At 43.5% G+C, this 26971-nt stretch overlaps 2 protein-coding genes across 2 annotated transcripts; one reads left to right on the forward strand and one right to left on the reverse strand.

Annotated features, from left to right (window-relative positions):
- Positions 1-1227: 1227 nt before the first annotated feature.
- Positions 1228-8974, forward strand: LOC117452621 (two pore channel protein 1-like). The gene is given in 31 exon segments (XM_071204298.1): positions 1228-1255; positions 1342-1550; positions 1693-1806; positions 2312-2442; positions 2790-2827; positions 2830-2877; positions 2993-3027; positions 3132-3190; positions 3366-3435; positions 3437-3466; positions 3575-3596; positions 3599-3690; positions 3779-3880; positions 3882-3904; positions 4146-4194; positions 4282-4345; positions 4435-4479; positions 4575-4631; positions 4717-4770; positions 4912-4984; positions 5499-5606; positions 5693-5854; positions 5991-6106; positions 6460-6506; positions 6595-6662; positions 6776-6804; positions 6807-6850; positions 6852-6873; positions 7329-7468; positions 7557-7637; positions 7993-8974. Coding segments are annotated over 31 exon segments (2307 nt in total). The 3' UTR covers positions 8140-8974.
- slc8b1 (solute carrier family 8 member B1) lies at positions 8778-25920 on the reverse strand. The gene is given in 17 exon segments (XM_071204299.1): positions 8778-9328; positions 9429-9493; positions 9600-9680; positions 9759-9912; positions 10503-10624; positions 10745-10886; positions 14340-14470; positions 14563-14634; positions 14723-14836; positions 18893-19060; positions 19350-19455; positions 20534-20591; positions 21036-21088; positions 25682-25771; positions 25773-25805; positions 25807-25838; positions 25905-25920. Coding segments are annotated over 17 exon segments (1626 nt in total). The 3' UTR covers positions 8778-9139.
- Between the last annotated feature and the right edge of the window lie 1051 nt (positions 25921-26971).

Raw genomic sequence — 26971 nt, forward strand, 5'->3', positions numbered from 1 at the left:
CAACATTTCAGTCTTTACTGAGCTGTGTGGGGTTTGTTCAACTTTAAAAGATGTTTGAATGGTGATATACACAGTGATAGATGTTAAGGACTAACGTTTATAATAAATACATCTGTATTGATTTTAAGATCTTTAGTTCATACAATCATACGTATTGGGATCATTTGTATTAATGTGGACCGGAGGGAGAGGGTGACGAGCATAAGTTTCACTTTCCTTTTTTATTTCAATTCCAACTTTGGTCATGAAGAATATGTTTCTCTGTTGTCCACGTTCATAAAGCAAAGCAGCAGCATCAGAGCACGGTGCAGAGTCTCTAGATGAGTTTACAGTAGTCCCTCGTTCTTATTAAACATCCATGTTGGTCCGCTGTATAGAAAACTGTGGTTTCCATAGTTTCCCCACAGCAGCAGACGCACACAATGACGTCCGCTGGCGCATCATAAACACGTCGGATAGTGAAAGTGCATTCGGATTCTCTAAAGTACCGCAGTCTCTTCTCCTAAGTCCTTTTGAATTCTCCTATCCACTATCCCTTAACCCCGTGACGTTTCACTCAGAGGTCAAGGAATAGACGATAGGGTTAGAACTTAGGAGCTGATTTTTAAACTATCCGACTGCAGCCCAGGCTTAAGTCGAATAGTCCATTTAGCTTAGGAACCTTCCTAAAGGAGTGAAATGACCCGGAAGTCCCTCAGTGGCAGCCATGATAAGTGCCGTTCGAATTCTCTAGAATGATGAGAATGATAGGAAAGGAGGTTTCAAACTTCCTTTATAACCTCCTTTAGCTTAGGAACCACTGGACCTCCCTAACCGACAGGAGAAGCGAAAGCTCTTGCGGGGCCACATAAAATGAATTTGCGGGCCGGATTTGGCCCCCGGGCCTTGAGTTTGAGACCCATGGTGTTTTGTCTCAAAACGAATTGTGTCTATTCTTCAGGCCTGACAGTGTTTTGAATGCGTGACGACTTTTAACACACTATAAATTGGGCATTGCTTGAACTCTTCTTCACTGCCTTTGTTGGCACATTACCGCTACCTACTGGTGAAGAATCCGTTTGAATCAACCCGCATTCTTGTGTGCATACACACTTGTTTGTGGAAACAAAACTGAGATCGTAAAAAAGATTGCTCTATAGCATTCATTCATTAAAAGGTACAACTTTGTAAACAGATAACATTTACCACCACACATCCACAACTTTGTCTTCTATGAAGTACAGGAACATGTGTCACTGCTTCATCATACCACAATGTCAGATAATGCGTTGTGTTTCTCAGATACCGCTGCAGAGTGGTGGGACATTGATTAAATAAGAGGAGAAAAACTGACAACATGAGATTTAAATGCGTCCTTTAAATGTCACACACAGGAGGGAGAGAACAATGATAAGTTCTTCACCCATCCTCGAAACCCTAAGGCATTGGCAGCGTACCTGTTTGCCCACAACCACCTGTTCTACATGATGGAGCTGCTGACAGGCCTGCTGCTGATGATGCTGTCGCTGTGTGAAGCCCCCGCTGTGCCCTCACTGCGTCTGGACGTCTACGTGAGTAAACACACACACACACACACACACACACACACACACACACACACACACACCACACACACACACACACACACACACACACACACACACACACACACAGCTCCCTCTAAAAGCCCCTGTGTTTGTGATCCCTCTGCAGGTCCATGCCACTCTGGAGCTGCTGGCTCTGGTTATGATGGCGTTCGAGCTATGCATGAAACTGCGCTGGTTAGGCTTCCATACCTTCATACGACACAAGAGGACCATGGTGAAGGTAACTGATCCATGATGGGCTCTTTCTGGTGACATTATAGAAGTGCTGCTGAGTTCTGGTAAAAATGAGAATCAAAATGTTTTCAACTCAAAATTGGAATCCTGATTTCTCCTATCATTCTTAAGAACACCATTTTTTTTTTTTATTGTTTTCATGTAGACAGAACAGTCAATATGATGACTCGTTAAAGGATAACCTGTCGAACAGCTGATGGGGATTTCCCGCAGGTTGTGATGTGTCATGTTTTAGTTTTTCTTGAAGAGTAATGCAGGCTTTTCTATTGTCATCTTTGAATTCTCTGCCAAAAAACAGACAGTCGTAAGCACCGTGTTTCGTGGTGGAATGAATTGGTAAATGAATTTGTTCTTCCTCACCTTAGCTGTTGATTTTGGTTGTGTGGATTCATTGTGCAGCCCAGCTTTAGTTACTTCAGCATGCTGGATGCTTGACATCAAAGGGTCTGGTCCGCTGCACATTGTTCATGACGTCTCTCCTCCTTGTTCAGACGTCTGTGTTGCTGCTCCAGTTTGTGGAGGCCATTGTGGTTCTGATCAGACAGACGTCTCACGTGAGAGTGACCAGAGCTCTCAGACCAATCTTCCTGGTGGACTGTAGATACTGTGGTGCTGTGCGCAGGTACACGTGACCAACACATCACACATCCACGCAGTCAGGTCAAATTCATGGCCAAATAGGATTTTCAGCTAGTTTAATGTACACCATTTGTTGTAAATTTAATTGACTAAATGCCATTTTCTTAATGTCTTTCATTTTTTGTAAAAGCACTTTGAATTGCCTTGTGTTGAAAAGTGCTATATAAATAAACTTGCCTTGACAAAAAGGAACATTTACTGCTCACTGATGGTCAGTTTAATCACCTATTTGTAAATTACTTAATTCAAAGTAATCTCCCTTTTCCATGTGTCCATGATTTCACTGTTAAACCATTCATTGTACTAACTAATGTTTCTTTATCCAATCAGAAACTTGCGACAGATCTTCCAGTCCCTCCCACCTTTCATTGAATCCTCCTACTGCTGCTTTTCTTCATGGTTATATTTGCTATGTTGGGTAAGAATGCAAAAGGAAACAGAAAACATAGAAACTAGTTTGGGGGGGGTTTTGGTTTTTGTAGCATTATTTCCTGTTGCTCCGTGTGCATTACTATCCTGTTGTCTCATTCCAGGTTTCTGCCTTTTCTCTCCGAACAAAACGGACCCGGTATGTTGAGTCTTTAGTGCCCGACATGAGTTTATCTGAGTTGTGTTAGTCTGGGGATTTTTTGGTGTCAGGTTTCTGTGTTAAAGCCTGTGCTCTCGCCGCAGTACTTCAGCACCCTGGAGAACAGCCTCGTCAGTCTGTTTGTGCTGGTCACCACAGCAAAGTAAGCACAGCCACACAAAGCACTGTTCCCGTTTTACATACATGCCATGCAAGCAGAACTTCCTGCTTTCAGAGCTCATCATAAATGATGTTGATTTCCCCTCCCCACATGTGTTTTGGCTGATTCCACAGTTTAATGTTATACCTCATTTCTCATGTTTCCCTTTTTCTTGTAGTTTCCCTGATGTGATGATGCCTTCCTACTCCAAGAACCGCTGGTCTTGTGTGTTCTTCATTGTCTACCTCTTCCATAGAGCTCTACTTCATCATGAACCTGGTACTTTGTTTCCACCACTTATAATACCTCAGTTATAATAAGATATGGCTTATGTCAAGTGTTTTTTAAACATGTCCACTCATCAGCCTCCCTTCTCTTCCCCCACAGCTCCTGGCAGTTGTGTTCGATACGTTAATGACGTTGAGAAGATGAAGTTTAAATCTCTTTTACTTCACAAACGCTCCGCTATCGACCATGCCTTTCAGCTGTTAGTTAGCCGGCAGGTAAGCCCTCACCAATGTTTATTGGTACAAGTTATTTATTTAATACGAAGCACTCACAAACACTGTGTTGTTGTTGTTTTCTCTGCAGAGGCCGTCGGGTGTGACACTAAAACAGTTTGATTGTCTGATGCGATTTTACAGACCACGGATGTCTGCAAGAGACCGCTTTCTCACATATAAAGCTCTCAACCACCTCAGGGGCTCCAATGCTCAGGTAACTGCCTCAATGTTAATGTTTTACTTTCAGTCACGTGCACAAGTGTGTGACCTCTTACACATATGTATCTGCAGACTGTGCTACACTTACATTTAAACATGACGATTGGATTGTAATCAAATGAACTTGGTAAACGGTTGTCCAACAGAATGACATATTGAAGCATGGCACCAATAGCCCCTCCTTGTGGCCATTGGTAGATCTTCACCTGTTAAGTTATATTTCTGTTCTGCTTCAGTCTACAGGACTTTTATAAGTTCTATGAGGTCACTGGCCTTAAATGGAAGGTGAGTATCCTTACATATGTGCAGTTATATTTCACACTTTTTGTTGTTGTTGTACTTTTTAAATATAAAGCTATGTGTGTGTTCTAGGCACGACGCAGTGGAGAACATTGGTTTGATGATCTTCCACACACGACCTTCCTCATTTTCAAAGGCAAGTCTCTTTTCCTCCTGTTCTTCTGTTTATCAGACCAACACACCTGTGTCTTAAGTTCTTACTCTCAGCCTTCTTTACTTCACTAGGTATCAACCTGCTCGTGAAGTCAAAGGCCTTTCAATACGCCATGTGTAAGTGATATCATTTACATTCTCCCAGCTGGTCCCAGAGGTATCCATGCAAAGTCTCTAATCATAAACTTGTTCTATCTTCTCTCTTGCTGCAGGTGTGGTGGTGGCCATCAATGGCGTATGGATCCTCGTGGAGACATACTCTCTGAATAGTAAGATCTTTCCTGATGATAAGCACAGAGGACTGAAGCAAAGTGTTTTGAACTTCAGATCACTCATCTTCCTGTCCTCATGCAGGTGGATTCTCCTGGTCCAGATTTGTTCCCTGGAGTTACATTGTTTTCCTAACCAGTGAGTACACTGTGTGCAGTTTCCCACTCACACAGAACAGTATCATATGCTAATGAATTGGTCATAGAGGGTGTCAAGAATGACAGTTGTTTACATTCACTTACACCAATATTAACTCTACTTCTGTCTTTCCATTTTTAGTTTATGGTGTAGAGGTGTTGTTGAAAATAACTGGTTTGGGGCCGATGGCTTATATCAGCTCTGGGTGGAATCTGTGAGTAATAACTTGGATACTGGGTCGATTTATTTACATATTCAGAGAGTACTGAATCCATAATGGTCAGAATTGTACACAGGTAATGCCCAGCTCCACAGTGAGCATAAGAATATATATATCTGTACATTCGGATTCAGTACTCTTACTGAAACTTTAAAGGCACAATGAGAAGGATTTGAAATGTATAGATTAAATACTTCCCCTCCACTTTTCTCTTTTTATGTTGCTGTGTTCCGGAAATGTCTTGGTTTCAACCTCCTAAAAAAAAGAATGAACCTGGTGCTATATCTTAAACGCACTTCCAAGAAGAAGCTAAGCAAATGGTGGACACTGCCCATAAAAACATGCAAATTATAGTGAGCCAAGTTTAAGTGTTTACAAACTGCGACCTACACATCTTTCTCACTGTGCCTTTAATGTGGATATTTAGTGAAAACGCAACTTAAATCTATTTGAAATGTCCTGGTTTTGTGTGTTTTTGACATTAATGCTCACTGTGATGCATGTCCAGGTTTGACTTCACTGTGACGTTGTTTGCCTTCCTCGGTCTGATTGCTCTTGCCTTTGATATGGAGCCGTTTTACTTCATCGTAGTCCTCAGACCACTTCAGCTGCTCCGGTACGCTTTGATTTCTTAAGAGTATTATGAACTTATATTTCACAGTTTTTCTTTATGTTAAACTGTGGGTCTGTTGTCTTTCTCAGGTTGTTTAAGATAAAGCAGCGGTATCGTAATGTGTTGGACACCATGTTCGAGCTCTTTCCCAGGATGGCCAGTCTGGGCTTGACATTAATCATCTTCTACTACTCCTTTGCGATTGTTGGGATGGAGTTCTTTGCCGATGTGGTTTACCCCAACTGCTGCAAGTGAGTCGAGTAACTGACAGTCACTTTTCAGTTGTATCCACATTGGGAGATTTGGATAAACAGGCAGTCACTTTGATCTTCTGCATGTTTTCACACCTGCTGGCTCAAGAGGATAAATGAGTGTTTCTTTTCTCAGCACCAGCACAGTGGCAGACTCCTACAGACTGAGGAATGTAACGATTGGCAACAAAACAGTGTTGCAAGAAGGATACTATTATCTCAACAACTTCAACAACATTCTCAGCAGCTTTGGTAATTTTTCTTTTAAAAAATGCTGGAGATATTCTTTGTTGGTATTGTTAAGGAATCCCATGAATGTGCGTTTACAACTTCCCGTCTGTCTGTGCTTCGTGCAGCTCATTCGTTCCTACTGATGACCAAAGACACTTAAATATAAGAAACCTGAATCATTTCCATTTATTTGAACCTTTAGTTGATGCGGACTGTATAGTTTGTGCTTATTATCTTTGTTGTATTTGCTCTAAGCTGCCGTGACATTAACAATTCTTCTCAAAAATGGGATCAGTAATATTTATTTAGATGTGTACATTTTCCAGTTATCTAAGTTGTCGATTTATTTCTTCCTCTTCGTTTTTTTTCTCCAGTGACTCTTTTTGAATTGACTGTGGTCAACAACTGGTACATTACAATGGTAAGATTGAAGTCATGTATTGGTGGTCTTTCATCCGACCCCACTCTGCAGCCTTGTCATTGATCAGTGTGTGTTTCCCTCTCCACAGGAAGGAGTCACTTCTATGACGACGCACTGGAGCCGGCTCTACTTCATGACCTTTTACATAGTTACCATGGGTGAGTGTAGTCATTTGTGTTTGTGATTGTGTCTGGAAGTAAACACTGCATTTCTGCTTTTCTCTTGTGTGTCAGTGTGACGGTGAATGATTGTCATTTTGATTTTCTCCAGGTGGTGATGACCATCATCGTAGCGTTCATTCGGATGCGTTTGTGTTCCGCATGAACTACAGCCGCAAGAACCGGGGAACCGGTGGAGAACCCAGAGGGTGAGAAACTGGTGCAAATTGAAACAAGAGAACCAATCAAAAACAATAACATGGCGCTAAATGTATGAAGCCTGTCAGGACATAGAGAGAGATGCAGAGCTATCCTACCCTCCCTGATGTTTTGGGAAGTATACCAAAGGAAGGAACTCCTGCATGGCAAATCTGAATCAACATGTACAAGACATTTTCTTTGGTGTACGATGTTGGAAACATAAACAACATAAGAAAATAAGTTGTAAGAGAAGGTTGAAAATATAACGATTATAAAAGAAAATGTAAAAAAACCTATTTAGCATTAAAAAATATTAAAGTCAAGTGTTTACAAATATACAAAATAAACTAAAAAACGTAGTACAATAAATAAATTCAAAGCAAGATAATTTATGTTTTGTTCTGAACAAAACCTTCCTTATGAAAGTGAGTCATTCTGTCTGTGTGTGCTCTTATTTCTTTAGATGAAAACGGGATAGTGTTCGAAGTCGAGGTGAGTCGGGATGAGGCTCTGACCACTCTGGAGCTTTTCAAACAGACGTGCCCAGGAGTGTCCTCCCTCAGCTCTCTACAGGGGGTCCTACAGGCCATGGACAGGGGAGGGGTAAGAACACACACACACACAACGTTTACTCCTTCCCCTCACATGAAGTCCCACTAACCAGCCCTCCCTCCTGCTTTGCTGTGCACAGCATACGTCTCTGGTGTACCTGGGCCGCAGGTCTAGGACCAAGAGTGACCTTAGCATGAAAATGTACGAGGAGGAAATACAGGTAAGAAACTGAAGAAATAATTCAGATGAAAAACTGTGTCCCATTGCTTTTCCTTACCAACTTTCTTTTAGCTCAATGGAAAATGTAACAAGGCTAAATCATAAGGATTCAGAAGAAGTGGTGTTAGTAATCTGACTGCACTTACACTAGGCTACGTGATTATGAGACAGTCGTTATAGACTTTGGTCTGCCATCTCCTTTAAAAATGTTGCTGCTACAAGGACTTGTGGGACATAATTATCTTTCATAAACGATGGGCCACTGGACCCTATGCTAAAAGAGATACAAAAATTAACCAATTCACTATGTAGGGAACTTTTCTAACCAAAACAATCTCCTTACCTTCTCGTTTCAGCAAGAGTGGTATGCAGAGTATTCGAGGGAAAACCTGCCTGAGCTGGACCAAAGCCCGGGTCAGGATCTGGACAGTCCCGTCTCTGACTCGTCTTCCTTCCCCGAGCCTCAGCTCAATGCACAGACTGGACTTCACAGCGTCAACTAACACATAGTTAGCAAGCAGTACTGTACATACACAGCACCATCTCAGTGTTTTCAAATGCAGAGGAGCTCCCATCACTCCAGGTCTTCTCCAGTTCCCCCACTCTCTCTATTTGCCACAGTGGGAAACTAGTCCGGGGCCTTTTGGACTGACGTGAGAGGGAGACGAGTTGAGAAAGACAGAAAGACAGCAGTGCTGGTCTGTTGCTGGACCAGTGAAGCGTTGATGTCCTTTTCAAAGACTGATATTACGTATACTGCTGAAGGCCATTTGTGACCTCCTGAAAATCCTGTAGTGCTTAAACCCCGATGCCTTAGTTAAGTGGCTCCTCTGATCAGTATCAACAGACACTACATTTAAGTTCTCTTAAGACCAAAAGTACAAACAATCCTTTCAGCTCAACCCAATGCAACAATAACAGTGTATCTCCTAACTAATGTTAAACGGATTCAAAGTATTTTACTTTTCTATAACTTCTTATTCTGTGATGTGTTTCAGTTAGTAAGAAGGGATTTTGTTTGAGTTGTTATGTGCATTTATGTATTTTTGCTGTACTATCATATGGCTGGTAATTGCTAATTGACCTACAATGTATCATATAACACAGACCAGCATAGCATTACCACGACCTGTAAAACACATACCAAACCAAAATTATTTAATGCCCGTAAAGCAGTTTTGTACAAGGTCATTTTAACATTTTGATTCTCAGTATATTTGACAAATTCACAATGCTTTAAAGTATACATTTTTACAAACTGTGTTTTCATTCTGGACTCCCAAAGTGCCAGATCCAGTCAGCACAAACAAAACGTTTAATAAAGGCACAGTGTAATAATTTCAGCTCTCCCTGAGCAGAGAAGTCTCAGTCTTATTGATTTGCCAGTTTGGCATGTGCAGGTTTCTGTTGTTGAATGAATACAGATTTCACATTATGCCCAGCAGAGGCGAATCTGTTCCAGTGTGTCATGTTGCTTTACTGAAAGGCGTTGTGTAGTCAGATCTACACAAAGTGTATCTTTCCAAACTCTGTAAGCAGCGCAATGATAAGGAAGATCGCGTAGAAGACGAGGAGAAAAATCCCGTAGTTTCGACCCAAGTGGAACTGGCTCATAGGAACGATGACGAAGGACAGAACCAAAGACAAACCCAGCGATGCTGCAAGAACCCACGTCAAACCATCTGTTTCAAACTGAGGAGGAGAAAGAGACAAAGGTTGTTAGATCCAATAGAAAGTCTTTGCATCTTAATGGTTCGTGTTTAAAAAAAAAACTATGAACTCCTGTGATTACCTGCACATCATTGTGTGTTTCAACCATCTGCATCAGACCTCCTAAACCAACTCCAAGCAGCATGTCTGAAGGGGAAACAGTCAAGGAGCATTTATTCCCAACCATCTTTACACATACTATATGTGATGTCTTTAGATTGATAGACGATCTCTTTTATAAAAAAAAGGATACTGAAAATGATGCCTCCAAAGCAGGCAGAAATGGCCATCCGTGGGTAACCCTGCCGGGCGATGGTGATGTCAGAAAAACAGTCTGAAAAAAAGAAGTTATACATAATGTGCTAAAAATTAAAAGTACACTCATATTTTAGCAAACGGCAATGAGTTTCACCTCCTATGCTGTTGCCCCAGGCCAACAGAGTGAGTCCCAGCACGGTGTTGCTGAGACTCAGCACCACACCGAGCATGTGCAGAAGACTGACCACTTCTGAGGCGGCTGCGCTGATCAACAACGCACTCACCAGGAAGCCCAGCAGAGAAAACAGCTGGAGAAGAGAAACACAACCATGGATTAACCCTACATTTATCCAATCTGGAGAAAAAACGTACTCTAATGATAAATAAATTGTGATGAATACATACTGCATTTATTTTAAGCCTTGCTAGCAACATGGCTATAGGGATGGCAATGTAATTTCGTTCAGTCAACCACTGTGAACCAGCCTGAAATATCTCAACAACTAATGAATGTATTGCCAGAATATGTTATATAAATAGTTTTGGGTTATGAAAAGTTCCTGCAAAACTCAACAACATGCCTGTTAGCCTCAACTGTCCTTCTTTTGAAGTGCTCATTAGCTAAAGCTAGCATGCTGACCATTTAAACAATGCTGGTGAACATTGTAAACATCCTTTTAATATTAGCATGTGGGCATGTTAGCATTTAGTTGTGTAGCGCTGAGACTCACAGAGCAGACATGGCTGTAAACTCTTAGTTGTGTTAAAGTTATAGACGATTGCATCTTCTACATTTGAGACCTGACCTGAAGGTGGCACTAATTAACCCTAAAAAAAGCTTCATATCCTGTCTATTTGGAGATTGCTAGCTCCTTTTCTAATCTCAACAAATACTTACTGAATGATATTTGGGAGGAGAGTCATTAGTGGTGGTGCAGAAGGCGATAGCAGACAGGAAGAATCCCAGCAGGAGCATCAGCAGCCAGACGGGAAACTGCCCTTGGATCAAATAATCTGCATCTAGACATTAGTTGAGGAACACGTGAAGACTTCAATAAACAAAACTACAATGGCAGGCTAATGATTTAACCGTATATTTGATCTTATTATGGCTGCTTCAGTATGTCATGCTGCTCTTACAGGCCCCAGACTGGAAGGTGAGCAGACAGGCCAGAGGAGCGGTGGTCAGATGGAGGCAGTTCAGCGGGCGTCTCCAGTTCCTGTCTTCTTTATCGGGGTCGACCACGGGGATGCAGAGCAGCAGCACCACCTCTAGGGGCGTCTGATGAGACAGTAGAGTTTTAAATAGACTTTGGCTGAAGTCGAATAGTCCATTTAGCTTAGGAACCTTCCTAAAGGAGTGAAATGACCCGGAAGTCCCTCAGTGGCAGCCATGATAAGTGCCGTTCGAATTCTCTACAATGATGAGAATGATAGGAAAGGAGGTTTCAAACTTCCTTTATAACCTCCTTTAGCTTAGGAACCACTGGACCTCCCTAACCGACAGGAGAAGCGAAAATGCTGCCCCACAATGCCTTGCAGCCGCAGCATTTGCCGTCACTCAACAGTCGGCCGTTCACGGAAACAACCGATTATGACCGAGAAATGATATCATGAAAGTTACGGTGCTTATTAAGCATTTTAAAACATAGGTGGTAAGTTGCCAAAGTGCTTTGTTTTGAACGTTCATCAGTATTATAATCAAAAAGAGAAATATGAACGTTAGTTTTCACTGAAGTTATCAAATAAAGTCAACATTTCACAGTCTTTACTGAGCTGTGTGGAGTTTGTTCAACTTGTAAAAGATGTTTGAATGGTGATGTACACAGTGATAGATGTTAAGGACTAACGTTTATAATAAATACATCTGTATTGATTTTAAGATATTTAGTTCATACAATCATACGTATTGGGATCATTTGTATTAATGTGGACCGGAGGGAGAGGGTGACGAGCATAAGTTTCACTTTCCTTTTTTATTTCAATTCCAACTTTGGTCATGAAGAATATGTTTCTCTGTTGTCCACGTTCATAAAGCAAAGCAACAGCTTCAGAGCACGGTGCAGAGTCTCTAGATGAGTTTACAGTAGTCCCTCGTTCTTATTAAACATCCATGTTGTCGTCCGCTGTATAGAAAACTGTGGTTTCCATAGTTTCCCCACAGCAGCAGACGCACACAATGACGTCCGCTGGCGCATCATAAACACGTCGGAGACTCGGATAGTGAAAGTGCATTCGGATTCTCTAAAGTACCGCAGTCTCTTCTCCTAAGTCCTTTTGAATTCTCCTATCCACTATCCCTTAACCCCGTGACGTTTCACTCAGAGGTCAAGGAATAGACGATAGGGTTAGAATTTAGGAGCTGATTTTTAAACTATCCGACTGCAGCCTTAGGCTGAAGTCGAATAGTCCATTTAGCTTAGGAACCTTCCTAAAGGAGTGAAATGACCCGGAAGTCCCTCAGTGGCAGCCATGATAAGTGCCGTTCGAATACTCTAGAATGATGAGAATGATAGGAAAGGAGGTTTCAAACTTCCTTTATAACCTCCTTTAGCTTAGGAACCACTGGACTTCCCTAACCGGCAGGAGAAGCGAAAATGCTGCCCCACAATGCCTTGCAGCCGCAGCATTTGCCGTCACACAACAGTCGGCCGTTCACGGAAAAAAACGATTATGACGGAGAAATTATATCATGAAAGTTACGGTGCTTATTAAGCTTTTTAAAACATAGGTGGTAAGTTGCCAAAGTGCTTTGTTTTGAACGTTCATCAGTATTATAATCAAAGAGAGAAATATGAACCTTAGTTTTTACTGAAATGATCAAATAAAGTCAACATTTCAGTCTTTACTGAGCTGTGTGGAGTTTGTTCAACTTTTAAAAGATGTTTGAATGGTGATATACACAGTGATAGATGTTAAGGACTAACGTTTATAATAAATACATCTGTATTGATTTTAAGATCTTTAGTTCATACAATCATACGTATTGGGATCATTTGTATTAATGTGGACCGGAGGGAGAGGGTGACGAGCAGTTTCACTTTCCTTTTTTATTTCAATTCCAACTTTGGTCCTGAAGAATATGTTTCTCTGTTGTCCACGTTCATAAAGCAAAGCAGCAGCATCAGAGCACGGTGCAGAGTCTCTAGATGAGTTTACAGTAGTCCCTCGTTCTTATTAAACATCCATGTTGTCGTCCGCTGTATAGAAAATTGTGGTTTCCATAGTTTCCCCACAGCAGCAGACGCACACAATGACGTCCGCTGGCGCATCATAAACACGTCGGATAGTGAAAGTGCATTCGGATTCTCTAAAGTACCGCAGTCTCTTCTCCTAAGTCCTTTTAAATTCTCCTATCCACTATCCCTTAACCCCGTGACGTTTCACGCAGAGGTCAAGGAATAGACGATAGGGTTAGAATTTAGGAGCTGATTTTTAAACTATCCGACTGCAGCCTTAGTGTACTTGTCAGACCCGGCGTCATGGGCGGGCCCTATGGGGCCGGGCCCGCCCATCCAGGATTTGGGCCCGCTGTTTTAATCAGGGCTGAATACAAAATTGTAATTGTTTTATTATTATGTTCAGTGGCGGCGCCAGGGTATACTTGGGTAGGCTACAGCCATACCAATAAATGGCTTAGCCCCACCATGAAAAATGATTTTAAAGTAAGCTAAATAAAGTCCGCCAACTCGCACGGAGTAAATTGCACAGACAGCAGTTAGTAAGATTGATTTCAGCAGTCACTTGTCACGTAGTGATCATCTTCTCAATAGAACATCTTTGATAATGTCTTCTGGCCAATCAGAATCAAGATAACGACGTGGTGTTGTTGCAGGAAGTCCCGATGGAGAATACAGTTTTGCTGTAGTACATCTCTATATACATCGATACAACATTACGTGTTGATAGAAATTAACACGTAATTAAATAAGACCCCACGGTTTGATGATTGATGTGAGGGTTGTCTTTCATTTCGACACACAGAACAATGGGGGCTTTCCACCCTTATCCACAATGTAAAGTAATTCACAGCCTCTTCCCTCTTCTCTCTGTGAGGAGCAGCAGGTTCAGCTTTCAGAACAAAGTAACACAAAACTGAAATATGTTGTGTAGTAATAGATTTATTTATTTTTCTTCTCAAGAGAGAACCAGAATGTGTATTTTATGTTAGTATTTCAAAAAATCTCCTGGGGGAGAATCTCCCCAGACCCCCCTGCAGGGGTTGGGTTTTCAGCATGTCAGCTCTTTCACAATTCAATTTCCCCGGGAAATGTAAGTTTCGGGGTGGGCCCGCCCTGGTACATCAAATGCCCGCCCAGAGACGTATGTCTGCCGCCGGGTCTGGTACTTGTTGCGGCTGTAGTAATCCAAAAAAGTGCCGCGAGGGACTAAACAAGAGAAAAACATTGTCTGACGCGCAAGAAAACAATCTATCTGGTATGCTGGTATAACTGGTATGCGTTTGACCTTTTATTTGCAAACGAAACAAGCAAAAATACAATTGTTTCTAGTCCATATCGAGAATGCGATTGCGTACAAAAATGTTCCTTCCCCAGCTCAATCCCCCTCCATTTAAGACAAAGTGCGCAGGTAAGAGCAACCGGATAAAACCTCAAACGTCACCACCTATAGTGATTCAAGAAATATGACGTAACAAACACAGAAAATACTTTACATGTGGCTCCTACAGTACTAACCAGATTCATTCAGACTTTGAGCTTCACAGCCCACCCACCTTCAGTATTTTGAGAGCCCTCCAGCTCCAGGGTTTTCTCCTCCACTTCCTGCTGTCCACCGGGTTCATGGAGCTCAGCAGGATCTGACTCGTGGACTCGGAGTAGGGCAGAAGTGGCCTGTACTCTGACTCTGAAACACACATGCACGTGCAGTTTATGGTCCTGATCATGCAAAAGAAATCCTAGTGTTTATCAACTTAAATTGTCGTGTTGCATTCCTACCGTACTCCTGTTGGACGGGTCCTCCATTCAGGCAGGGAACGTCGTCATCATCATCAGACGAGTGAAACTCTGCTGCAAAGACAAAAAATATCATCAATGGGGAAATGTGTAAACATATTTTTTATTTTGAGGTGGGTGTAAATGTATTTGTGTTTCTAACCTGGAATTTGTGCAGTACTTTGCACACTGGAGTTAATCAAACGTTTCTGTCGGTTGTAGATGTACGCGCTGATAATAACTATCAACACGTACACCACATAGAGGCCAAGGTACCCTAGGAAAAAGGAAATGAAGCAAAGTGAAGATCATATACTGAAAGACTGAAGTGAAACTGCTCTTAAAACTCTTAATGTAGGGCTTTTAACAAAAGGCTTTAAAGTTCAATTTATATTTACATTTTTTAAATCGATCATAGCTCAGATCACATTTTGATCAAAAAAATCTGCACATACATTTTAAATGCAGAAATACATCAATGTTATTCATTTCTCAAGTGTTTTTTGGCAAAAAAGGACCCTACCTAACACCAGATAGGCTACAAATATTTTTAAAATATGCCTCCAGAGACTTCATAGAAACATACGGCTGAGTGAGTCTGAACTGCAATCTGAGTTAGATTTGGTCAGAAAATAGACGAGATTGCAGATGACAAGAAAACACACGCATGCACACACTTTGCATGCACAACTGCATTCACAAAGGAGGAACTTCACTTTTGTTCTGGCCTAAATGTGGCTTATGCCTCATTGAATCTGTTAACGGGTTACCAAAACAAACAAAGAAATGGCTCTGAAGCAGAGCTGAGGCGGTAAAGTCCACCCATACCATGGAGTGTGTTACATTTAGTATATTATTTAAGTCAAGTCATTAGGCTTTACAATTCGTACAGTATGTGACACTCTCTGTCCTTGGACCTTTCCAGCCCAGAAACCAGTAAGTGATTTCAATCATACAAAATGATGATTGTTTATTATTAGCCAAGTGCATGTTAAAAATGGACCTCATGAAAGGAAAAACAAGAAGTGAGGATACCCGGCCCGGAGGAAGCCCGGGGTCCCCTTCTGGAGCCAGGCCCAGAAGGAGGACTCGTCGGCGAGCGTCTGGTGGCCGGGCTTGCCACGGAGCCCGGCCGGGCCCAGCCCGAAAAGGCAACGTGGGCAACACCTCCGCTTCTCTGTCCCGCGGGCCCACCACCTACGGGAAACATCGATGGGGTCGGGTGCGCTGCCAGACGGGTGGCAGTGAAAGCGGAGGGTCTCGACGGACCAGACCCGGGCGGCAGAAGCTGGCTTTGGGGACGTGGAACGTCACCTCTCTGGGGGGGAAGGAGCCGGAGCTTGTGCGGGAGGTGGAGCGGTACCAGTTGGATCTGGTTGGGCTCACCTCTACGCACAGCGTCGGCTCTGGAACCTTACTTCTGGATAGGGGTTGGACTCTATTCTTCTCCGGAGTTGCTCAAGGTGTGAGGCGCCGGGCGGGTGTGGGGATACTCACAAGTCCCCGGTTAGGTGCTTCGTTGTTGGAGTTTACCCCAGTGGACGAGAGGGTCGCCTCCCTACGCCTGCGGGTTATGGGGGGGAAAACTCTGACTGTTGTGTGTGCTTATGCACCCAACAGCAGTTCAGAGTATTCGGCCTTCTTGGAGACCCTGGAAAGAGTCCTGTATGGGGCTCCTGAAGGGGACTCCTTAGTCTTGCTGGGAGACTTCAACGCACATGTGGGCAATGATGGAGACACTTGGAGGGGCGTGATTGGGAGGAACGGCCCCCCTGATCTGAACCGGAGTGGTGGTTTGTTACTGGACTTCTGTGCTAGTCATGGATTGGCCATAACAAACACCATGTTCGAACATAAGGATGCTCATAAGTGTACGTGGTACCAGAGCACCCTAGGCAGAAGGTCCATGATCGATTTCGTTATCGTATCATCGGACCTGAGGCCGTATGTTTTGGACACTCGGGTAAAGAGAGGGGCGGAGTTGTCAACTGATCACCATCTGGTGGTGAGTTGGGTCGAGTGGCGGGGGAAGCCTCTGGATAGACCTGGTAAGCCCAAACGTGTAGTTCGGGTGAACTGGGAACGTCTGGAGGAGGCCCAAGTTCAGGAGGCCTTCAACTCACACCTCCGGCGGAGCTTTTCGGGCATTCCTGTGGAGGTTGGGGACATTGAACCAGAGTGGTCGGTGTTCAAAGCCTCTATTGCCGAAGCCGCGGTGGGGAGCTGTGGTCTCAAGGTCTTAGGTGCCTCAAGGGGCGGTAACCCTCGAACCTCCTGGTGGACACCGGTGGTCAGGGAAGCCGTCCGACTGAAGAAGGAGGCCTTCAGGGATTTGTTATCCCGGGGGACTCCCGAAGCAGTTGCAAGGTACCGACAGGCCCGAAGGGCAGCAGCCTCATCCGTGGCCGAGGCAAAGCAGCGGGTGTGGGAGAAGTTCGGAGAAGACATGGAGAAGGACTTTCGGGCGGCACCAAAGTTGTTCTGGAAAACTGTCCGACACCTCAGGAGGGGGAAGCAGGGAACCATCCAAGCTGTGTACAGTAAGGATGGGACGTTGTTGACCTCAACTGATGGAGTGTTGGGACGTTGGAAGGAACACTTTGAGGAACTCCTGAACCCGACAACTCCGCCCTCTATGTTAGAGGCAGAGCTGGAGTATGACGGGGGATCAACGCCAATCTCCCGGGGGGAGGTCACTGAGGTCGTCAAACAACTCCACAGTGGCAAAGCCCCGGGGGTGGATGAGATCCGCCCGGAAATGCTGAAGGCTCTGGGTGTTGAGGGACTGTCATGGTTGACACGTCTCATCAACGTTGCGTGGAAGTCGGAAATGGTACCGAAGGAGTGGCAGACCGGGGTGGTGGTCCCCCTTTTCAAAAAGGGGGATCAGAGGGTGTGTGCCAATTACAGAGGCATCACACTACTCAGCCTCCCCGGGAAAGTTTACTCCAAGGTACTCGAAAGGAGGGTCAGGCCGATTGTCGAACCTCAGATTGAGGAGGAACAATGCGGATTCCGTCCTGGTCGTGGAACGACGGATCAGCTTTTTACTCTCGCAAGGATCCTGGAGGGGGCCTGGGAGTACGCTTATCCGGTCTACATGTGTTTTGTAGACTTGGAGAAGGCGTATGACCGGGTTCCCAGGGAGTTACTGTGGGAGGTGCTGCGGGAGTATGGGGTGAGGGGGTCTCTACTCAGGGCCATCCAATCTCTGTACTCCCAAAGCGAGAGCTGTGTCCGGGTCCTCGGCAGTAAGTCGGACCCATTTCCGGTGAGGGTTGGCCTCCGCCAGGGCTGCGCTTTGTCACCAATCCTGTTTGTAATATACATGGATCGGATTTCGAGGCGTAGTCGTGGGGGGGGGGGTCTGCAGTTCGGTGGACTAAGGATTGCACCACTGCTTTTTGCAGATGATGTGGTTCTGATGGCTTCATCGGTCTGCGACCTTCAGCACTCACTGGATCGGTTCGCAACCGAGTGTGAAGCGGCTGGGATGAGGATCAGCACCTCCAAATCTGAGGCCATGGTTCTCAGCAGGAAACCGATGGACTGTCCACTCCAAGTAGGGAATGAGTCCTTACCCCAAGTGAAGGAGTTCAAGTATCTCGGGGTCTTGTTCTCGAGTGAGGGATCAATGGAGTGTGAGATGGGCCGGAGAATCGGAGCAGCGGGAGCGGTATTGCAGTCGCTTTACCGCACCGTTGTGACGAAAAGGGAGCTGAGCCGGAAGGCAAAGCTCTCTGTCTACCGGGCCATTTTTGTTCCTACCCTCACCTATGGTCATGAAGGATGGGTCATGACCGAAAGAACGAGATCGCGGATACAAGCGGCCGAGATGGGTTTCCTCCGCCGGGTGGCTGGTGTCTCCCTTAGAGATAAGGTGAGAAGTTCGGTCATCAGGGAGGGACTCGGAGTTGAGCCGCTCCTCCTTCGCGTCGAAAGAAGCCAGTTGAGGTGGTTCGGGCACCTAGTTAGGATGCCACCTGGGCGCCTCCCTAGGGAGGTGTTCCAGGCACGTCCAGCTGGGAAGAGACCAAGGGGTAGACCTAGGACCAGGTGGAGGGATTATATCTCTTCGCTGGCCTGGGAGCGCCTTGGGATCCCCCAGTCAGAGCTGGTTGATGTCGCCAGGGAAAAGAAAGTTTGGGGCTCTCTGCTGGAACTGCTGCCCCCGCGACCCGACCACGGATAAGCGGGAGAAGATGGATGGATGGATGGATGTTAAAAATGCCTCCCAAAAAAGGACCAATATGCAATACCCTGAGGAAGAAAGAAACATTGTCAATCCGTATAAACACTATGTGTGTGTCATTGTGTGTGTTTGTGTATGTACCCAGTGTTTCTCCCAGTGTGGTGGTTCCTCTGTACAACATGAGGAAAGTCCAAAACACAGCCACCATGTAGAAGATGACGTCCCGCAGAAATGGACGGGAGGCCACAGCGAAAGGCTTGACCAGCGCCACGCTGCCGGCAACCACTGTGGTGACAAATATACCAGCTCCTGTGTGTGGAGGGGGACATATCAACCAGGTGTCCATATTATACAGCTATAGTTGTTCAAGGTGTGTGTGTGTGTGTGTGTGTGTGTGTGTGTGTGTGTGTGTGTGTGTGTGTGTGTGTGTGTGTGTGTGTGTGTGTGTGTGTGTGTGTGTGTGTGTGTGTGTGTGTGTGTGTGTGTGTGTGTGTGTGTGTGTGTGTGTGTGTGTGTGTGTGTGTGTGTGTGTGTGTGTGTGTGTGTGTGTGTGTGTGTGTGTGTGTGTGTGTGTGTGTGTGTGTGAGACTGTGCCTACCAAATAAGGCTCCGACAGCCAGTCCAGCAGTGTGTGGGTGGGAGAACGCTGCCATAGCACTAAAGACGTCCGGAGCACCATTACCAAGAGCGAGGAACGTCACACCCTCAGAACAAACGCCAGTCAAGGAACATGTTCTCAACAAATAATGCATTTAACAACATAAAGTCTAACAAGTCTAACTTAGAGAGGGGTCTGACTGGACTGACTGGTTGCTACGTCTGGTTGCTTGGAGCTGAGTTGGTATAACCCTGAATTAGATTAGAACATTTTAGAAATATGAGGGATAACCTCTTGGTTTTGTAAACCGTTTTGTAATTACTTCTTCATCCATTTTTGGATCTCTGCTGGGTTTTCTTTTAAAACCTTAAACCCCCCCTTGGGCTTGGTCCCTCCCCTCTCCCTCTGTGGATCTAAGGTCCGGTAGAGGGGGATGGGGCACAGAGTTGCTTATCCAGGCGGGGGAGTGCATCTGACGAAGAGATAGGTTGTTGTGCTCTCTATCTCTGTTTCTGATCCTACATTTTCACCCTGGACTATCTGTGTTGTTGTATTTGCTGTAAAGTGTCTCTACTGTAGGCTATTTTTATTATATGTACAGCACTTTGGCTCGACCAAACATCGTTTATAAATGTGCTATATAAATAAAACTTGATTTGATTTGATTTGAAGTAACGAGAGGAACAACAACCATCTCTCTAACATTTATATACAGGTGTTTAAGTGTTTATGCTTTTATTTTGAAGGCCGTTTTAGGTACCTGGTGATCGGTATAAATTGGAGACAGGTGGTGGTGGGATCATTGCACCAGCAGAGGCATATCTTTTCCTTTTTTTTACCAGGCTGACTAAGGAAAGCCATAGGAAATTTCAAGGCTGCAGGAAATGAATATATAGAACATCTGTTAATTGTACTACTGTTGTGTGATATAAGATCATCAGAAATAAATGCCCATTAAGGATATTCTTGCCTGGATTTGGATCCTTGCCCCTGCGTGAGATTCGCTAACGGGTGCCTCAGCAGAGTTCATTTTCTGTTTGAGTTTCGCCGGTGCAATATGTGACCTTGGTCTATGTTGGTGGATAATCCGTCTTATGGAATGGCTTTGTACACGTTAAACAGAAATACTGTATATCAAAGTGTTAACTTGTGAGGAAAGTGCCGTAGATGTAAATAAAGGATACGGCCACGTTGTGAGTGAGGTGCAGACTGGTACAGATGGCTGACAGGTTGGGACAGAAACTGGGAAGAAACAGTAAAAAAACAAGTGAGTATGATCCTAAGAAAAGCAAATACAGATGAAAAGCATCTCATAATTTCTACACGATATTCTTCCTGAAATGTTATATTAAAGAAGACACATTACAGTTACTAAAGTGCATTGGGTTCAGTGGGTGAAGTTTGAATGAGAACAAATTGTCCTTCCTCCTTTGAAGAAATCTCACAACTCAAGTGAAACAATGGAGAAAATCTCTCGACAGTCATGTGACTCTTTTCCATGTGACTATAAGGCTGACTCCACTGAGGCTGTAAATGTGTGTGCACTGTGCAGTGTGCACATGAGGTCGGTTATACTCTCAATAGGTGAAAACAAATGCTAATTATTTAGGCTTTCATGCATGACACACATACTGTAAAGGGGAACTTGTCTGACACATATTTACAATAGCAACCAAAGAAACTTACAATTTAGACGCTGTGAGTCCCAGAAGGATGAACAAAAAGAGCAGCCATATAACCTGTGGAGAAGCAGAAGAGTGTGAACTAGAGAATGCAATTCCTGAAGAAATTGCTAGTGGGAATGCTTTATGCTGAAAAGCTGACGCTAAACTGCAATGCTGAAATGTAATGTGTAAGAAGAAAGTGAAGAATTTAGATTGAAATAATACATGAACACTGGGGGCTTGAATGTGTGATAAGAGAAGAAAAGAAAGTAAAAAGGCTTGGAAAAGCAGGCAGAATATTTGAACTACAAACTATTGAACAAGAGAGGACGGCAGAACTGTAATTTCCCGTTCAGTGAATGCAACAGAGACCAATCAGAGAGTTGAATGGAAATAAACGTGTGCTTTGTGTCATTCAAGCTCGCTCTGTGGTGTGTGTAGCGATAGCGCATTTAGTGTGATAGAGAGAGAGGGAGAGAGGGATAGAGAGAGAGGGAGAGAGGGAGAGAGGGAGAGAGGGAGAGAGGGGGACCGTGCCAGCAGGGACCGTGTTGTTAGCATCTGGTTAGCTAGCTGCACTAACCGACATAAGGAGCTGTTTTCCACAACAAGCTGGAGGAAAGTCCTCTCCTCTCAGACTGAGAGTCCTCTCCTGTCAGACTGAGAGGCTCAGGTGAGCTAAACAAAGGACTCTCTGAGTGTTTAGATAGTGAACTTTAATCTAAGTTATCTCAGTAGGTCCTCAAACGGTTTGGTCACAAATTATTCAAAAGATTATCTCCCGCGGCACACCTTCATATGATCATTATAGTTAAAAAATAAGAGATAGAAAGGAAAAACAGTTATGAAACTCTACTATGCAGTAAACAAGAATAGAGTTTAAAAGGAGAATGATTGTAAAATATCCATAAAGAAAAAGATAATCTGTTTACAGTTCTGTTTCATATGGGTGTTCCCCTAGTGTGCCCTTGAGTAAGGCACTTAGCCCTTAGTTACTTCAGGGAGAATGTCTCTGTAATTGGTAATTGTAAGTCGCTTTGGATAAAAGCATCAGCTAAAATGAAATGTAATGTGTTGAGAGATGTATCCATAGATCTCTCCATGTTGCACCTCAAAGTGCACCAGATTGATACTTTTAAACTTCAATATTTAAAAAAAATCTTCCCGGTGGAACATCCCCCCCGGACCCCCCTAAAGGATGTGTGGTCCGCCCCCCACTCGTAAAAAATAGCACTTTACCCCTGCCTATATGCCGTGAGCTGATTATCGAGCCTTCATGTAACTCGTACTGTGTGTGTGTGTGTGTGTGTGTGTGTGTGTGTGTGTGTGTGTGTGTGTGTGTGTGTGTGTGTGTGTGTGTGTGTGTGTGTGTGTGTGTTGTGGTGTTGTGTGTGTGTGTGTGTGTGTGTGTGTGTGTGTGTGTGTGTACACTGATCCTGTTGTTTCTATTCTGAAACATGGATGTTTTATGTATTATATAGAATATGTCCGTGGTAGATTTTGTGATATCTCCCTCGTAATCCCCCCCCCCCCCCCCCGCAATATGCTTACTGATTTATCAGTGTGACAGTTTTGTCATGCAGAAAAAATGCAATTCAGGAAGTTCCCAAGTTGAGCAGAAAGTGAAATGACTGGGGTTGTTTCTCAATGTCGAGTAAAGCTGCTCCAGAGCCACTATTTCAAGCAATGTTCCAATGTCCAGCATACTTGGAATTCTACCGAGCCCGGCGTACTTCGTAGCGGGAAATTTCGAGGCACAGCCCCACCTAGTGTCAGCAGAAAGTATTAAAAATAATGATTACAACAAAATGCAAAAAAATATGTTTAATCATCTGATTCGTCTGTACATTGCTGTTTTAGTCTGTGTTCTTCTAATGAGTGTCTACAGTGTGTGCCTATTGAGCTACTTTAGAGCCATGTGGGACAAAACCCGATCTAGCCCCTCCCGCTCTCTGTCTAAGTGAACGGTGACTGTAAAAACTACACTGTGCATGCTCAGAATATTTTCCTATTTAATGTGTGTGGCAAAAAAATAATGACCCATAGGGCATGGATGTATAATAAGAACTGGATACAGCGTGGGAGGCAGGGCGTCATTCATTCATATGAGAGTTGCTCTTTTTTTTATTAGCATGATGATAAAATGGCCCAACTTTTGAGAGAGTGAAACGTCACAGATTACCCCGGCATGCCTGAGAAGTACCCGTATGTGCGTTCATAGCGCATGCGCAACTTTAACCAAAATGCTCGTTCACATCAAGCACGTCAATTTGCGTACACGTAACAGCACCGCACGTTCATGACAGCGTGGTAATGAATTGTTATTAGGATGGATTTGATATTAACGAGGCGGCAGTTAGCAGCTAGCGGCTAGCTAGTAAGTATGCTAATGTCACATCAATCGTTATATACTTATATTATGCTGTAACAACAGGATCTAGTGATATCCAAGCAAACAGAGCTTCATTTAGCATGAAAGAATGATTGCACTGTATATATATATACTTATATAATAAGTAATATTAACTTGATTTAATACAACATTTACGGTACAAGATTTAATCATACAGCCCATGTAGTATGATAATGAATTACAGCAAACATGTGCAATATATCCATTATTACAGCTCCGTGGGGTGGCAGTAAGACGATATGGGTCCGTTCTTATCGGCATCCATGGGTAAAGATAAACGCAACTCACAATTGGTTTCTCAAACAGCATCTCTGTAAACTACGTGTATTCACTGAATTTCACTCTCTGCCTTTAACGGCTCGTTGTAGCTCCAATAGCTCCAGCCCCCACCCCCCCCTGTGAGCACAGTGTGCTCTGATTGGTCTGGACACGTTGTAACATCCCGTCATGTCTGCTAAATTGTTCATGTCATGTTAATCAGGTTCATGTTATTGTTTCACGTTTAGTTCATAGCCCAGGTTAGATTTATGTTTAGTCAAGTCTTTTTGTTCACCTGTCTAGTCCTGTCATTGCACTTCTGTTTTATTTTGTACTTACCTCTGGTTTCATTTCAGGTCCCCTTACTTCCTCCCTTTGTGTTGTTTTCCCGCCATCGTCAGTGTCCTGTCCGCCCCTGATTGTTTCCACCTGTTCCCCCTTACCTCATGTCATACATAGTCCTGTCTCCCTTTGTCCTGTGCCAGTTCGTCTTGTGCCTTGTGCCATTTAGAGATCCAGCTTGTCTCGCAAGAGATTATTGTATTTAGTGACCATAGTCAAGTTTATTTAGTTTGTAATTTGCTTTGGCTACGTTTTGCCTCTTAGGAGTGATTTTTTTTGTTTGAACTTTATACTTTTCCCAAAGTAAAGACTACGTGCCGGGCCGGGCGCGGTCCCGTGGGTTAGATGCGCGTTCATAATGCAGAGGGAAATAACTCTCAGAATAACGTTATTAGCACATTATTACAACTTGAGGAACGAATGTTTTTAATAAGGGCTATACAAGTGTTCATACTGGGTAGTTTATTTAGTTTTTAAAATTATCCAACGATTTACAGACCACTCTTTCTCCATGTAAGTCAATGGGAAAAAGTGTTCCGGGCCTGGCAACCAAACGGAAGTGTAGTACCGCCGTTTGGCCAGCACGAATATTTTCATCCGAGTCCGGCGCACTTCCTGGGGGCTTTGCCATAGGGGCATAGTGCTACCATTCCCACCATACGTCATCTCACATCATTCAGAGCTGATTGGCTGTAAGTACATGTGCCGCGAAAACTGTGGTATGTGAAGAGGAGACGAGAGACGCGTCCTAAAACCCGGAAGTAAGCTGCGCATGGCTTCCCTCCTTCCCTCGACAAAAAAGCAATGAGATTTCTCCATAGGATTTTAGAAAATAGCTCCAAATAAGGTCTGTGGGAAACGTAGCTGTTAGATAAATGCACGTTTTGTTCAGCCGGATAATATCCCACATGTCTACCCTACTTTTATAATGTTCGAATCATAAATCTATTGATTAGATTAGATTTATGATAGACTTTTGAAACTACAAGAACATAAGGAGGACTTTTACAAAAAAGTAATAGAGATTTTTGTCCAGAAGGATAGGCAAATGGACTTAATCTTCAAGTCAAGGTAAGACTGCAATTTTATTGAAAATGGGATCTTACTAAGAGAGAACAATTCAATATTTAAATGATAAATTACATTTTTTGGGTATCCTTTTTTTGGGTATCTTTTTGGGTAAAATAATATTATATTTTGATTTAGGTCAAAATATAATATTTGTAACCTGAAGAGTCAGTGCCAGTGCCTCACCAGCCATGAACCTCACTGCAGAAGCTATAGACATATAAGTTGTTTATGCCCCACCACTTTTGTACATATAAAACGACCACTAGCTACCAAGCAAGCGTACTCGACATTGAGAAACACCCTGAGTGTCGTAAAACAGAGGTGTTGATCATTCCTAGTCCTCCTAGCAAAGTCATCTTCCTCAAAACTGAGCTGAGCTGCAGTTTGCATGCTGACCACACGCACGCACGCACGCACGCACGCACGCACGCACGCACGCGCGCACACACACACACCACACACACACAACACACACAACTACACACACCACACACACACATCACACACGCACACACACACACACACACACACACCACACACACACACACACACACACACACACACACACACACACCACATCTTACACAGAGAGTGATGGTGAGGGGTGTGAGGTTTGGAGGAAGCAGACAGAAGGCCAGATTAAGGTAGTTGAGGAAGCCATCTTCCAAGTTGCAAGTCTGGAGTGTTCTTCACAAACGCACAGCGGTCTTGCAGCACTGACGTTCATCACAAGGTCACACACTGTACACACACAGAGAAAGACACATCAGTTCACCTATTTAGAGGTCTAAATGACTACAATTATACAGCCGCCATCTCCCATCATTATAGGGCTTATGATAATAAATACTTCGCAAAATTCCAAGTATCGTGAAAGACATCACAAGATATCACAAGAATAATGTTTTATAATAATTTATATTGCTGTGTTAAGCATCAAGTACAATAGACACTAGACACTACATTTGGCAGCTTTGCAATGTTTTGCCAAGAGAAAAAAGAGACCATCCCCTTGCTGTGATTTGATCAAACATAAAAGTACGTAAGAATAATATCAACTGAGACCAAGCACTAAGGAGGACATAGATAATGTTCCAGCAAATGCAACCGCTTGAAAAAAAGGAACTTCATTGCATTGTTGCAAAGAATATGTATAGAAATGAAATAATGATATAAAGAACAAGCAGCCCAGCTACATCCAGGGCCTAATAATACCCAGAGATAATATAGAAAGGTGACATTTACAAACATGATAAAGAAGAAGAATAATAACCAATGAGAACACATTAACAATACTTAAGAGATCAATACAACACCCACCACTAACTACAACCTCAGTATTAAACATGGAGTTAATGACCTTTTTGGAACCGGACAAAGCTTCTTGTTGGATATGAGACAAGATGTTGTTGCGGGTTTTTATTAGATTACATAACGTTCCTATAAGTGTTAAGGGTGCCAGGTAGTGTGTAGAAAGATGTTTCTATATAGCTGTCTGCTATGATCATGTGACAACCTGTACGCTTCAATCAAACTATGCTGTTACAATTGGCACTGGCAGTAAAACCTGATCATCTGGTAGTTGGGTAGTCACATTCACAAGAAGACATGGACTGGCAACTGAACCAAATATGCAGCAGTTTCACTTACAATGGCTCCACTATTAAAGATATTTAAAAAAGGCAGGCAATCAAAACTAAATTGTTTTTATCCCGATTTCTTTATAGAGATAGAGATAGAGAGATAGAGATATAAACTTATTTGTTCATTGTACAAGTACCAAACGAATTACAACAGACTCAAGGTGCCAACAACGCACACACAAGACAATATAAAAAACAACAAGACACTATAAAAACAATAAAAACAATAAA

Source organism: Pseudochaenichthys georgianus, chromosome 9 (assembly GCF_902827115.2).
Source record: "Pseudochaenichthys georgianus chromosome 9, fPseGeo1.2, whole genome shotgun sequence".
Lineage (NCBI taxonomy): Eukaryota > Metazoa > Chordata > Actinopteri > Perciformes > Channichthyidae > Pseudochaenichthys > Pseudochaenichthys georgianus.